The sequence below is a fragment of the Terrapene carolina genome, unplaced genomic scaffold, assembly GCF_002925995.2.
Source record: "Terrapene carolina triunguis isolate 2854851 unplaced genomic scaffold, T_m_triunguis-2.0 Scaffold130, whole genome shotgun sequence".
Lineage (NCBI taxonomy): Eukaryota > Metazoa > Chordata > Testudines > Emydidae > Terrapene > Terrapene triunguis.
In genome coordinates this window covers 36,728,874-36,743,358 of record NW_020664481.1, presented here as the reverse complement: position 1 = coordinate 36,743,358, position 14,485 = coordinate 36,728,874, and the positions used below count along the sequence as shown (strand labels likewise).

Sequence of the window (14,485 nt, the reverse complement as noted above, 5' to 3'; positions counted from 1 at the left end):
CCCAACTCCCTGTCCCAGCCCAGTGAAAGTGAGTGAGAGTGGGGGAGAGTGAGTGACCAAGGGAGGGGGGATGGAGTGAGCGGGGCAGGGTTGGGCTCTCTTGGGCAGGGCCGGGGACAGGGGCAGGGCAAGTGTGTTTGGGTTTGTGTGATTAGACAGTTGGCAACCCTAGTCCCCACCGATGCTACTGTGTCACATCAGCAGAGAACTGTTTATCCAGTCTATCATTGGGCTCTTCTGGGATGGGGGTGGCAGAGGCCCCCCAATACAAAGCTCTTTGCTGGGGTCAAGTGGGGCCACACAAAAAAAGCTTTTGGTGGCAGGTTGTAGAAGGATTTCCCTCTTCAACTGGAGCCCTTTGTTTAGATGGATGGTGTGATCTGGGAACCTCCCCCCGTCCCGTCTCCCGTTTGCTAGAATGGCAGGCATAGGGATAACTGCTGATAGTCTTCAGGCTGGTTGGGATTTCCTTGCTCCTTAGTCCACTGCTCCGTTTTTTTGGTGGGCTCAGGTATGTCCCTGGTGGAGGGAGATCTCATATCTAGCCACCCCTGAATAGGGCTGTGTGTGTGGTACCAGACAAATGTATTGGGGTTAAGTGGCTTCCCACCATTAATTCACTGTGGAAGAGGGTCCTGCATAAATTATTTTATATGGAGGTGGGTTGGTCCACCATTAATATACTGTGGGCGACACAGAATTATTTCTTTGGTGGAGTGAAGGCCCAGCATTCATTGATTTATTGGGGCACAAAGTTCAGCTGCTGCGAGACCAAAGACTTTAGGCCCAAGCAGTGGTAGTCCCCAGACAAAGGTAGACAGAGTAGGATGAGGAGGAGGATATAGAGTGGTATTGCACTTGATGCTGGTGTATTTCAGCCTGGCAAGTAGTAATACTCCTCAGGCTGGTAGTGCTGGCCACATTTTTTTCAAGATCTGGATACATCTAGTCATCAGTCAGTCCAAGAAGTGGATTTACAATCTCCTGAGAAGAAAGCAGCTCTATTTAACATAGCTTAGTGTAAACTTTGAATCACTGAAGATGGTTAAGAGTTGTAATGTATATTTCTATATGGAGGTGGTTGCTGTTGGTAACAATAATAAGGAAACATTTAGGAATAGAAATATCTGGGGCAAGTATTTATAAGTTACAAGAATGTATGGATTTATTCAGCTGTTTATCAATAATTAGTGGAGGAGTTCTGCTCTGCTTCCCTTTGAGCTGGGATTCTAGTGCTACCGCTTAGTATTCAAAAGAATTTTTCACAGAGAGTATTTTTCCCATTTTGTCATCTCTAACCTTTACTTTTGAGTCCTTTCCCCTATTTCAGGCACTGAAAAGTTAAGAACAGTTTCTTATATCGGGAAAATATTTCCCTTTTTTTTTTTTTTGGTCACTCTTTTCTGACAGTCTGAGTGCTGATGTGATTCACTATTTCAAGAGCTTTAATGCTTTCATTGGCTGGGTAAATGGTGACAGAGGTATAGCTAGTGCATACCCACTTGTTAATGATCTATCTTCTCTTTATGGATTATAGACGAATAAAAGGGTTCCATTTTTTGTTTTGAAACAATCAATTTGATTGTCATAAAAGATAAAAACCTGATTAGTCTTTCACTGAAGTTGTAAACTGATAAAATCAATAAGGATAGTAAAGCTGATCAAAAATGCAGAGAAATTTTTGTAGACATTTCAAATTTTTGAAAATTTCCAATCACTCTGTAAATGAAAATGACAGAAAATGTTTCTTGAAAAATGTTTACAAAAAATTTTCTTAGAAAAGTCAAAAATTTAGACCAGTTCTAATAAGCAGTATTGACAGAATATAATGAACCTGATCCTGCAGTTGACAGCATTTGAACTGACTGTTGTGTCCTGTTGGAGTCTCATTGAAGTCAGTGGCTCTCCTCACAGGTACAGGAGTCCATCTGCATGCTGTCAGTTGCAGATTGGAGCCTACAAAAGTATTTTTTTCTATTAAACTGGATCCCATAGGAACGATATTTAGGAATAATACTATATCCCAGATATTTTCAGTGCTTATAGTTAGCGTGCTAACTAATCCTTTGTTTTTCTGTTAACCATCAGGAAAGGAATGGTACTTGCTGCGTTTAGAACTTACTGTGACAGATGTGAATGACAATGCACCTGAATGGGCCATGGATCCTTTCCCATTCTTGGCTGTGGTATCTCCTAAAGCTGCAGCAGGTACTAAAGTGTATAAGCTTCTTGCTGTGGATGATGACGAAGGGGTCCACGGAGCTGTAGAATATTTTCTCTTTGAAGGTAAATTAAAAGTATATGTACATATATGCATACACATACACAGAATCACTACCGTGGCTTCTTCCCCTCCACCCCCAGGTCCTCCTGACAGAACTCATCCTGTGGATCTCCTGTAGCACAAAGTCAGCTTGAAGTGCAGACTCACTGATAACCTCTCATCTACTGGAGGGGTTCTCAGGAAACTCTAGCAATAGATTAAAACTGGCCACCTTTAGCAGAGGGCTGTGGCAGTACTGCCCATCCCCAGTGATGAATTGGTTTCTCTGGGGTAGCCGTGCATGTTTTTCCATATGGGAGTTTCTAGTGGGAGTTATTCTCCAAATTTTACTCCAGTAAAAATTTTCCTAACAGTCTCTGGGTTTATATTTCTACTTAGGTGGAGAAGACAGATTTGAGGTCGAGAAGGACAGTGGTTGGATTAAAACAACAGGTTTGCCACTAGTGAAGGACAAGGAATACCTAATTTCTGCGTTAGCAGCGGATAAACTTGGTAATAAAGGGTCTCCTGCTTCTGTTTCTGTGATTGCGGGGCTTCGACCACCACAATTTACCAACATATCATATATTGTTTATGTTCCTGAAAACACGCTCCAGGGAAAATCGTAAGTACCAGTTAAAAGTTATACTAGTACTAGTTAATAGCTGGGGTTATAGCACAGACTATAGCTTAACCTTGATATCATCACCCAGAAGCCTTCACATTATTTGCAGATTACAAAAAGATATGGGATGATTGGCTATTAGATATCCCAGAGAAAGAAGTATCTAAGATAGATATAGTTTGATTTATTTTGTAGTCATTGTTTTATGTGGAAAAGTACTGGTGAAGAATGAGATGTTCATATTTGTAAAGGATGTTAGTAATAATAAATAGGAGAAACTGGTTGTGCCTATTTTTAAAAATGACCTCAAAGACAAATTAGAGGCATTAAACAAGAAGGGAAAATATCCTTTATGTATTCTTCCAGTTCAGGATCTGTGTTGATGTTTGGAAAAGTGACAAGTTCTTCACATGAAAATCAGAAAAAGCAAAAGGCTGTGAATGCTGCTTTCATTACTGGGCAAAAATGAAGACACCACAAAGCTTGGTCATTTGATTTTCCATTCTGATGGCTTATCATGCCAGTGTACATATCACCAAAAATTCTGACATCATAATTTGCGCAGGATAAAATAAAACCTTTTACTGGACTAGCAAACTCAGTTTTATGTACTGGGACAAATTCTGCATTCAATTGCTTCTATTCAACCTCACTGACTTGCTCTAATTTGTAGTGCAAAAGTTTCCTCCTACAGCTAAACCATGAAGCCCTTTCATCTGAAAGCTCATGGTCTGTATTGTAATATGTTTGTTAATCTTGTCATGTTATCTACCATATTTTGTCAACTTTTTTCAGTACCCATATAGCTACAGACTTCCTGGATATAGTAATTTAGGATGTATGAGATCAGATGATGATGTGCTTTTGCTTTAAAAGTGTGATGGATATATATTCTCTTTTGGTCCCTATGTTTTAAGAATTGTGGAATCCTACCAGGTATTTAATCTCTGCCATCTTGGGCTATGTCTACACTACGGGGGGGGTCGACCTAAGATACGCAACTTCAGCTACGTGAATAGCGTAGCTGAAGTTGTGTATTTTAGGTCGACTTACCTGGCTGTGAGGACGGTAGTGAGTCGACCGCTGCCGCGCCACCGTCGACTCCGCTTCCACCTCTTGCCGCGGTGGATTTCTGGAGTCAACGGCAGAGCCATCGAGGATCGATTTTTATCGTGTCTTCACTAGACGCGATAAGTCGATCCCCAATAGATCGATTGCTACCCGCCGATCCGGTGGGTAGTGAAGACGTGCCCTTGGAGTCTGTGACAAAGTTCCTTCTCTATCTTGGTGGGTCCTGCACTTATTGGCGGATTTTCTTGCCTCAGAGATTCACCATGTGGGTTGGGGAACAGCCCAGAGACCTTCCCCTCTGGTAGAACCCACAGTCCAGGTCAATTGGGAGGTTTGGGGGGAACCCGGTCCCGCCCTCTGCTCCGGGTTTCAGCCCAGGGTCCTGTGGACTGCAGCTGTCTAGAGTGCCTCCTGGAACAGCTGCACAACAGCTACAATTCCCTGGGCTACTTCCCCATGGCCTCCTCCCAACACCTTCTTTATCCTCACCACAGGACCTTCTTCTTGGTGTCTGTTAATGCTTATACTCCTCAGTCCTCCAGCAGCACGTCCTCTCACTCCCAGCTCCTTACACCCACACCACAAGCTGAAGTGAGCTCCTTTTTAAACCCAGGTGCCCTGATTAGCCTGCCTTAATTGATTCTAGCAGCTTCTTGATTGGCTGCAGGTGTTCTAATCAGCCTGTCTGCCTTAATTATTTCTAGAAAGTTCCTGATTGTTCTGGAACCTTCCCTGTTACCTTACCCAGGGAAAAAAGACCTACTTAATCTGGGGCTAATATATCTGCTTTCTATCACTCTCCTGTAGCCATCTGGGCTGACCCTGTCACAAGTCAGACAAGGCTAAATCTAAAAAAATAATAAGATTCTTTGTAACTACTTTTTAATCAGCATTTAAAAACAATTTTCATACCTAAGGGTGGTTGATAGCCAGCCAGTTTGTCAAGTTCCCCAGCAATATCCCAAGGGAATGAAATATTAATCTTGAGTGTAATCAGATTATAATATGACACTAGAGGCCATGACCATAAATAATGCCACCCACTGAAAGCAAATTATTATTCTACATTAACAGGGAGTGCTAACAGAGATTGTTGTAGAACCCTACAGTACTAATATTAACGTGGATCTGTTAATTAATGGTCAGTCTAGCACAATGGAGTCCTGGTCCATGATTAGGGCTGCTAGGTGCTATCATAATACAAATAATAAATAAAACAAACAAGATATGACCTATCACAACCTTTGGCAATACCTCAAAATTTCAACCACATATCTGATCTTCTGAAAGAAGTCATTGCCAGCAGTATGGCAGCAGGAAGAAAGTACTCATATAAACTAAAATGTACTAATCTCTGCAAATCCTCATGGGATGATTTCTTTGCTATGAATGGTACAAAAGTCCAAACTGGAAAAGATTGTATAAATATTGCTCACGGAGAATGATTATGAAACTCATAAGGACCCACTTCTGAATGCCTGTATCTTAAAGGAACAGAAAACACTGTGCCTATGTTGCATAGGCAAAATTAGCTAATACACAAATAACTGGGCATGTAATTGCATTTGCACACCAACATTGGTGCATTAAAGCTATTGCATGCTGAAATGGGAGCACTGAAAACAAGTGGGTGTGCCTGGGCATTATCAAATAGCATTTGTCCCAATCTAACAGAGCAATTGCACTTTCTATAGGATTAGAACCAAACCACATCCACCACCTTAGTAACGTATTTGCAATGTAATAATTTATAATTTTATTGAAAGGTATAATGTTTTTATTCTCCATTTCATGCAAATCAAGGGCCTGATCCTGCTCTTCCTTGGAGCTTGGGGGATCTTCTTTCACAAGGCTTTTAGCACCTTGCAGGATCAGGCAACAAATGGCTGAAGGATGTATTTTCTCTTTGAAATACTCAAAATGTTTCCTTTGTGATTTTTCTTCTTTTAAATCTGTATTAAATATCTACAAAGTTAAAGACGGTCACAAACCTCAACACAATCAGCACTGATAGCATGCACCAACAAAAGAGATCAAATTGAGAATAAATTTTTTTGAAAATGTTGTAAGACATTACTTAGTTTTGCAGATCAAGGGGTTTTCAAAATACTAATAAAGTTCAGATCCACAGTTCTGGGTGCTGATTTTAAAGGAATTGAACTTTGAAGGTTCTCCCATATAATTATATTGACCCCCTATTAAAAAAAAAAAGATATTGGCCACTAGTAGCTCACTATGAGAGAGTGAAGTAGTGTGTTACTTTGATTCTGTCCCTTTCCCAGTGAAGTCAGTACATGACCCCATCGATTTTATTGGAAACAGGATTGTGCCATACTAGATTTAAAAAAATCTCACTTTTATCTTTTAAGGCCATTCATATGGCCTTATATCTTAAATATATTGTGTTACTGACCTGTTTTTTTCCTTCTGTAGCAACTAGCTCTTCAAACATTAAGATCCTGTGATCAGGACAGGAAATTAACTGTTTCCTTATTAGGCTAAATCCTTTGGCTCTTGATTTAACTTTATTTCTCTAACTGAAAATCATTGCAACATGTTGTCATGGCAGACTAAGCAAATTCAGTTAAAACTACAATAAAATCCTCCCTTTATAGCCTGGCTGGATTTTTAATCCTTAATATATCCTATTCCCAACACCCTAGCTTTTACCTATTTTGCCTCAAGATAGCAGGTCTGAGGAGCATTTTATAAAAATAGCATCCAATCCCGTAGTCTTTAGATACAATCCTCATTTACTTCAGTGAGTTTTGCTTGCATCAGGCATGCAGGACTGGGTTTGCAATTTATTGCATTTTTGCCATATTCTGGTATTTCAGAATTCTAATATTAACATCACAATATTAGGAAAACAAATATAAGAGATTTATTTTTGTGGCTAAGAACTTCAGAGAGGGAAAATAATAATTTTGTGTTGATGTCTTTTCTCTTTGCTTTTTGCTTTTCATTTTTATCCAGATTTCTTACAGTCTCTGCTTTGTCATATCAAAACAAATCCCTGAGCTACAATTTGCTAACTAATCCTAGTGGCCTGTTCAGCATCCATCAGGCAACAGGAGAGATCAGCTTGACTCGGAGTGTGGATTATGAGAGTGACCAACACCAATACTTGCTTCTGGTCAGAGCAACAGAAGGCCAAGAGCAGTTTAGCAGTGTAACTGAGGTAACACCACATCATTCTGTTTTGATCAAGACAGCCCTGATTTTCCTGCAGTTTATCCAGGTCCTTCCAGATTCTTCATAGCTTTAATTCCCATTCCCTCCTTTCTATCTCACATTCTGTCCCGCTGTACTCCTAGTCTTTGTGTTGTGTCCTTGACTCTGGTGGAGGCAAGAGCCCATTAATGCTACTCCTGAAATGACCCATTCATGTAAGATGCTGCCTTCCTCTTCAGGAACTGAATTTACTGCCTCTCCACAATTCCCAGCCCTTGCCCGCTTAGAGCGGAAGACATATCACTAGTCCAGACCTGATGCCAATATCCTTGTTCTAAACTGGCGTACAGAGCATGGTGTATATTCTACAGTATTTTCATTTTAAAAGCAGAGAATATGAACACAGAATAATTTTTAGCTTAAAGAATGGGGAACAATGATATAAGAAATGAAGCAATGGTAATTTGTAATGCATATATTGTATCTAAAAGACATCAAGTCACAGTACTCTTAAAAGCTTTTCTAAAGGTGAAAAAAATCATTGAAATACAGATATAGCAGATGTGTATATATATTATTTATTAGAGACCAGGAACTTGTGCTAAGCACTGTACAGTCATGTAACAGAGAGACATTCCCTGCCCCAAAGAGCTTACAATTTAAGTATAAGATACGAGACAACAGGGGCACACAAGGAAACAATGAGATGACATTGGCCAGCATGGTAAGCAGAGGTCTGAGCACACAGTCTGCTGATAACCTTTGTTGATTGTTTTATAGGCATCTCAGCAGAGAAGAGTTTTTTAAGATAGTATTTGAAGGAGGACAATGAGGTGGCTTTGTGAATACATAGGGTGTGATTCTAATTTTACTTACAATCTCTTTACACTGGTATAACTTCATTGACTTCTGTGGAATTACTACTGATGCATCCTCTAAGTGAGAGGAGACTTAAACCCATAATATTTGTCTTAGGAGAATGAAAACATTTTATAATACCATTAGGAGTCAGAATTTGACCTCCATTCCATATTTTTACCTCCTGATTTACACCAGTGTAATTGAGTTCAAAATCTGGTCTCAGTAAATTTATACTGTTAAAAGCACAATATGCTTGGCAGAAGAATTAGTTGCTTTAGTATTTACAGTGGTAGAAATAATAAAAATGTATTGCAAGATGCAGTAGTGAAAAAGAATGCTAAGAAAATGGAGAATCCATTTGCCCTGCAATTAAATAAGAAAATAACAGTCAATGTCCATGAGGAAAAAATGGAAAAACCTTGCAGTAGAAGAATTTTTGGATATGACAGTTGCCACTACTTAAGAATTTCTGTGTAACATAAAAACAATTCTCCGCAGGAAATGAACAATCTAACAAAAATGGCTCTTCCTATGGGCTATAGCTTCTGAAATCCTCTAAGATGATTATTTTTGGAAAATCCTTGCATCAAATTATATCTATACCAGTGAAGACATTGCTCAGATCCACTTTGATACTACTTAATTCTCTCATCTCTTCCATTCAGGTTTTGGTTGTAATCACAGATGAGAATGATTGTGCCCCAGAATTCCAGCAGTCAATCTACAGCAAAGACAGTGTTCCTGAAACAGTTCCCATGACAACTGTACTTCTGCAAGGTTAGCACTTTAAAATCTATTCACTACAGTCAGTAGGATAATTGTTTTCTGTTGCTAATTAGAATTCCCCCCTCTGAAACACAAGGTACCAATTCTAGGGTGGGGTGTGCAACAGCATTGAGGAAGTACTTGGCACCTTGCAGAATTGGTTCACGAGCATAAACTTCTGTGCCCTGTGCACAGCTGAAAAGTTGGGAGAGGGAGGAGAAAGGAAGGAAACAAATCTTTTCTGTAGGATTATGAAGTGACAGTACAGATGCTGTGGCTGCTATTACATCCTTAGAGTTGCAGTAGCCCAGCAGCTGCTGTGTCCCTCTTTCTGAAGGATGGAGATGGTCAGTAGTTGTGAGTCCATCAATGCACCTCTTCTGTGCACCTTTGAAACCACCCTGTGCGCTGGGACAGAGGGAATCCTCATGGAACACAGCTCCATGGCTCACACAGCCTCTGTGGGTTGTCCATATGCTGTGTCCTTCCCATCCCATTCCACTGAACTACACCAGTTCTGCTGCATTCAGGGCCTTTTGTGTGTATGCATGTGTGTTTAGATGAGTGAGGGGAGCAAAATTCCACCCCTACTGAATTTATAACCAAATAACTCAGTTTTATATTATGCAGTTCTGTGTAGTGCATGAAATGGTGAAAAAAAATCAAAGTTTTTATTTAAATAAGAGCAGAGTCTGGAAGAAAAGCAGATTTACATCAAAATAAATAATTGCATACATATTTAAGGCTATTCCTTCAGTTAATTTTTCCTATGATTTGAAAAAGTATACACAGGTTAAAATAGCAAATTGTTAGAACATTGAAAACTGATCTCTTGAATGGGAAATGAAACTTTATAATCTAGTAATGTGTTATTTTAGATTGTGCATTTAAGAACATATTTAATTTTATATATGAGTAGTCTAATTGAACTCTGTGCGACCACTCTTGTATATGAAGTTAATCATATGTTTGCAGGAGGCAAGCCTGTTCGAGACAAAGTAAATTTGGGTCAGTGGTGCAAATCAGGTGGGCATGAGAATATAAGTACCCACATAGGAAGAAGATTTTTGATAGTAGAGGGATCTTTAGCAGACAGAGGCATAACAATGGGTGGAAGTAGCCAGGCAATTGCATGCCTTACCTTGAAGGATTACTTGTTGATATAAATATTGAGAGTTGAAGTAAAAAATGTGCTTTTTTACAGCTTGTTTTCAAACCATAGTAAATCAGTATAAAATATGCTATATCCTGAACTACTTAAAAGTTATTTCAAGCCCCACATGTTAAAATAAATGTTATTACTGTTATTTTTATGCCATTCATTAATTTGTCTATTAAAGTTTTTATCATTTTAATCCTTAGACCTTAATCTAGGAATTGTATTTTTCTTCTGTTTTAATAGTGACAGCCAGCGACTGTGATTCAGAAGAAAACGCTGAAATATTATATTACACTTTGAGTCCAGATTTTAACATTTCTTCACATGGTACTATCTTCCCAGCAACACAGTTGGACTATGAGCGGCCCAACCATCTTTATGAATTTATAATTATGGCTGTAGATAAAGGAGAAGAGCCAAAGACTGGGACAGCAACTGTTAGAATCCGTGTTTCAAACATGAATGATGAAGCACCCGAGTTTTCTCAGACAATGTAAATATATCAGTTGTTTTTAAAACTCTGAAAATATTGCTCTTAACTTGTGGATGTCAAGATGTAAAGAGATATCACAGGAACTGAGACATGCTCGGAGGGCCAGATCTTCACCTGGTTTAAATTGGCATAGCTTCATTGAAATGAGTGGACTTATGTTGATTTACACTACACAAGGATTTGGCCCAGAAATTTCATACTCCCAGTAAAATAAGTCCTTAAGTTTGGTTCCTAACCACAAAATTTAGAGATGATTTGAAAAGATTGTGGGAAACATTCTTCACTGATGAATCTGAATAGTCCGAGTTAGTCTTGAACCTTCTTCTGGTTCTTCCAGCATATATGTCCTACCAGCTTAGACTTCCATAGGTTGGTTTAGATTTAGACTTGCTCACTTAAACACACTTAGACTATACTCACCCTTACATATCACCTCTGAATTTGGTCCAGTAAATGTAAGCTGGTGTAATTCACACATCAAGTGTCCAGAAGAGACAAGTGAAGCAAGAAAAGGAATGAAGAGTAGCATTTAAAAGCATGTATGCTAAAGTAAGCTGCCCCTTACTTATGTCTTCTTCCAGCTCCTCACCATATAAATCATACCAACATAGAATCTTTTACATTCACTCACACATTGGCAAATCAGAGGAAGTAAGACTAATGGGGTCTGAGTCCAACTTACACATCCTTAAACATTCCTACAGAATTTGGCCCTATGAGTCGTCATTCCTTGTAGGATAGCTACTTCAAATGGTAGCAACAAAAGTAGATTTTTTTTTAAATAGAGATGAACCTGAAATGGAGCCTCATAGCCAAGATCTCCCTCCCTGAGTTTTTAATATTTAAATTCCTGCATCCAAATGCTCTTCAGGAGTCCTGGGTTTGGGTCAGATCCAAAACTAGAAGAAGTCTTTTTTCTGGATGTATCCCAATATATCAGAAATCTCTTGAGATAAGCTGCTGACAAAATTTCCATTAATATAAATGGGAACAAGAATGAGTCGTTAATCTGTAGTGCAAAAAGTTCAAGCTTGTAAATTTTATAAAAAAAAATATTTTATTTCTTAAAAATTCTTATTGGGAAGTTTTTCAGGACTTCATCATCAGTCTTAAACAAATATTATGTCCATATAGGCTCCAACCACTGCTATATCTGAAAGAATTCTTTACTCTACACATGCTAGATAACTTACATTTGTAACATACATTATGATAGTGGGAGAAAACATATCCACTAGAAGTGAGAACTCACATTATTACAGGGAAGGTGTTGGAGACTATTCCTATCCCTTCTTCCCCTTCCTGCCCTGCACAAGTGCTGGCCAGAATCCTAATGGATACCACAATCCTTACTCCGTGCTGGAGCTTGCGTGAGTACTAATTGTCTGAAAGGTGCAGGGTGGGTCAGAGCTGGCCAGGGTTGCTCAGAGCTGGTTGTATGGGGAGATAGCAGGACATGATATCCTTTCCAAGAGTAGTGGAGCTACTGCTTCAGACTGAGTACTCCAGGAGACCCCAGTAGAAAATCAGCCAGAAATACTGGGAGTCCAGGCAGCATCTCTGTCCCTCCACATCCCAGCACATCCAGAGTGCATGGCAGAATCTTGCCCTTAATTAGACAGTTTAGGCTTTGGAGATAGTGCTGAAAATGTTGACTATTTTACTGAATTGTTAAAACAAAATGTTTAGTAGATGACAGAGTCCTAACTGACGACTGCAATATGAAGAAATCACAAGATAAATGTCAATAATAAATAAGTGGAATGCACTTAATCTCGCCTAGTCCCATCTCCCATCAACACAGGGAACATTTTCCAGGGTTCAGTGAGCACAGTCCTCTTTAAACCTGGAGTCTTACAAGTGTATGAATCTGTGTCAAAAGCACTATGAGCTTACATGCAAGTTACAGACTCTGCAGTGGAATTCCCAGTTTACCACTGTCAAATTCTGACTTTTATGCGTCAGCTTAAAAGTAAAAGTTGCTCAGAGCAAAGATCAGGAAGGGATTTTAATGGTGCCAAACTTGTGGTTTGTCTGAACACAACGTCAAGACTTCTTGACAGTCCTTATAATACCTAAAGGTAATATGTGTCTTAAAAATTTCCTACCTTCCTTCCTTCTTTCCTTCCTTCTTTCTAGTGAGCCAACAGCTGAGGGGGAACTAAACATCCCTCAGATAGTTTTGGCATGAAAAGAGCTGATCTTTGTAATACAAAATTCTTAGTGGTCCTCTGCATGTCCAAATAGGGCTAATCCAGAATCTAAAGACTGTGGTTCTTCAGAACATGCTCCCCTTTTTTTAAAAAAAATATTCCAGGCTGTTAAATGGATGTTATCAAGGCTGACAGGCACACTAATCCGTTACCCTCTTATTTCTTGTATCTTTTTGCAGTGTCCACATAATTGTTTAATCTTGTATGTGGTTATTTCTTTAAAAACAAATGCTTCATTGTAGTACCGTTTTTTTGTTAGAAAGTGAGTGCCAGCACTCATTATGTTGTGAACAGCTCTTCGTCAAAACAGAGCATATGTGCAGCAAAAGAAAAACAGGCTTCCTGTTTGAGTTTACCAGAGGATATTGTAAAAAATTAGCATTATTTTTAATTATGAAAAATGCTTTCATAGAGGGTTATTATTTTACATCTGCAGTCTGTGTAGCCATTGCATACATTTGGAGATGAACATAAAGCCAAATTCTGCCGTTGGGTGAACGCATGCAATTTTTATTTAACTCAGTGGGACTGTGTGGTTGCAACTGAGAACAGAAGTTGTCCCAATGTTTCATGATCATTCCATGCTTTATAGACACAGTCCAAAGACCGGAGTCTGAGGTGCTGAGCACTTTGCAGGTGTTGCTCAGTACCTAAGCTTTCATTTTGGTTTATCTTGCCCTTGCTGATGCCTTCCTGAATCTAAGGATGAACTTCAAGCAGGTCTTATCTGATGTTTGCTCTGTTACATAGATTCATCGTGATCATCTGTAACTTAGTTCCTCCAAAGACACTAATCTGCAGTTAATTTTATGCTCAATTATGGACCAATGCAGAGATACAAATCAAGATGATGATGATGATGTCCTTTTAGTGCTTTGTTTAAATAGATTTACAGTCCAGTATAAACTCATAATTCTTAGCCTGGAGCTCTCTTTCCCCATAATTTTCCTATTCCTCGATTATGAGTTGCTTTAAGCTACCACTCTGTTTCATTTTGTCAGTTTTCTCCTTCTGCTTCTTCAGACGCCTTTTCTTGATGATTTGAACTCTTTTGCTCCTATATTTAATGCTTAAAGTTGTCAGAGTTACAGTTCATTTGGTTTTCTGATGCAGAGCTAAGACAATGGCCCTGGGGTTTTGAATAGCTGAGCTAAACCAGAATCATTTAGTTCCCTTATTGGCTTGGATATTAAATGCTAAAACCCCCCACAACCCTATCTTAATGCACCAATGAATACACACAAGTCAGTAAATGTAAAATGTAAGGCAAGTTTTGTCTTGAATTCAGTCTCTTTGTCTAGGAATATATATGGCCCTCATTGCCATGGTATCTGAGTGTGGTTGATTTCATCTTGCAAGTCTGACCATGTTGGGACTGATTCTGATCTCAGTGAACTGAGTGAAATTACTCTGGGCTTACACCAGTGTACTTTTTGTTTACTCACATTTTAGGTGTTTTTTGGGGGGGTGGGGGTTGTGTTTTTTGTATTTTGAACAAAAATCCTAGTGTACTCTAAATAGAGTGAGAGCTCGGATGGGAAAAACTGATGATAATTTCACCAAGTGGAGGTTGAGGGATGACCCCAAATGTGAATGTGGAGAGCCTAGACAAATACTTGAACACAGCCTGATACAGTTCACTCTGTCCACATCTTGCACTCCTGAGGAACTATTTGAGATAAGTGATAACACCAGGTCTTGGTTGCAGTTTTGGAGTGATAAGCTATGATGATGACCCATGTACCCTGGCCCCATGTATCATGTGTGGCACAGTATATCCTGTCATTCATATGTCCATTCTGTGTGTGTGTGTGTGTGTGTGTGTGTGTGTGTGTGTGTGTGTGTGTGTGTGTGTGTGTGT

The 14,485-nt window shown here is 39.3% G+C and overlaps 1 protein-coding gene across 1 annotated transcript in view; it reads left to right on the top strand.

Annotated features, from left to right (window-relative positions):
• The first annotated feature begins 2,159 nt into the window (after positions 1–2,159).
• Positions 2,160–14,485, top strand: part of LOC112120321 (neural-cadherin-like) — an 81,774-nt gene continuing 69,448 nt past the window's right edge. The window contains exons 1-5 of the mRNA XM_029911790.1: positions 2,160–2,286; positions 2,663–2,888; positions 6,936–7,140; positions 8,660–8,771; positions 10,162–10,411. Of these exons, the coding sequence (XP_029767650.1) occupies positions 2,160–2,286; positions 2,663–2,888; positions 6,936–7,140; positions 8,660–8,771; positions 10,162–10,411 (920 nt within the window). The remainder of the gene's footprint in view (positions 2,287–2,662; positions 2,889–6,935; positions 7,141–8,659; positions 8,772–10,161; positions 10,412–14,485) is intronic.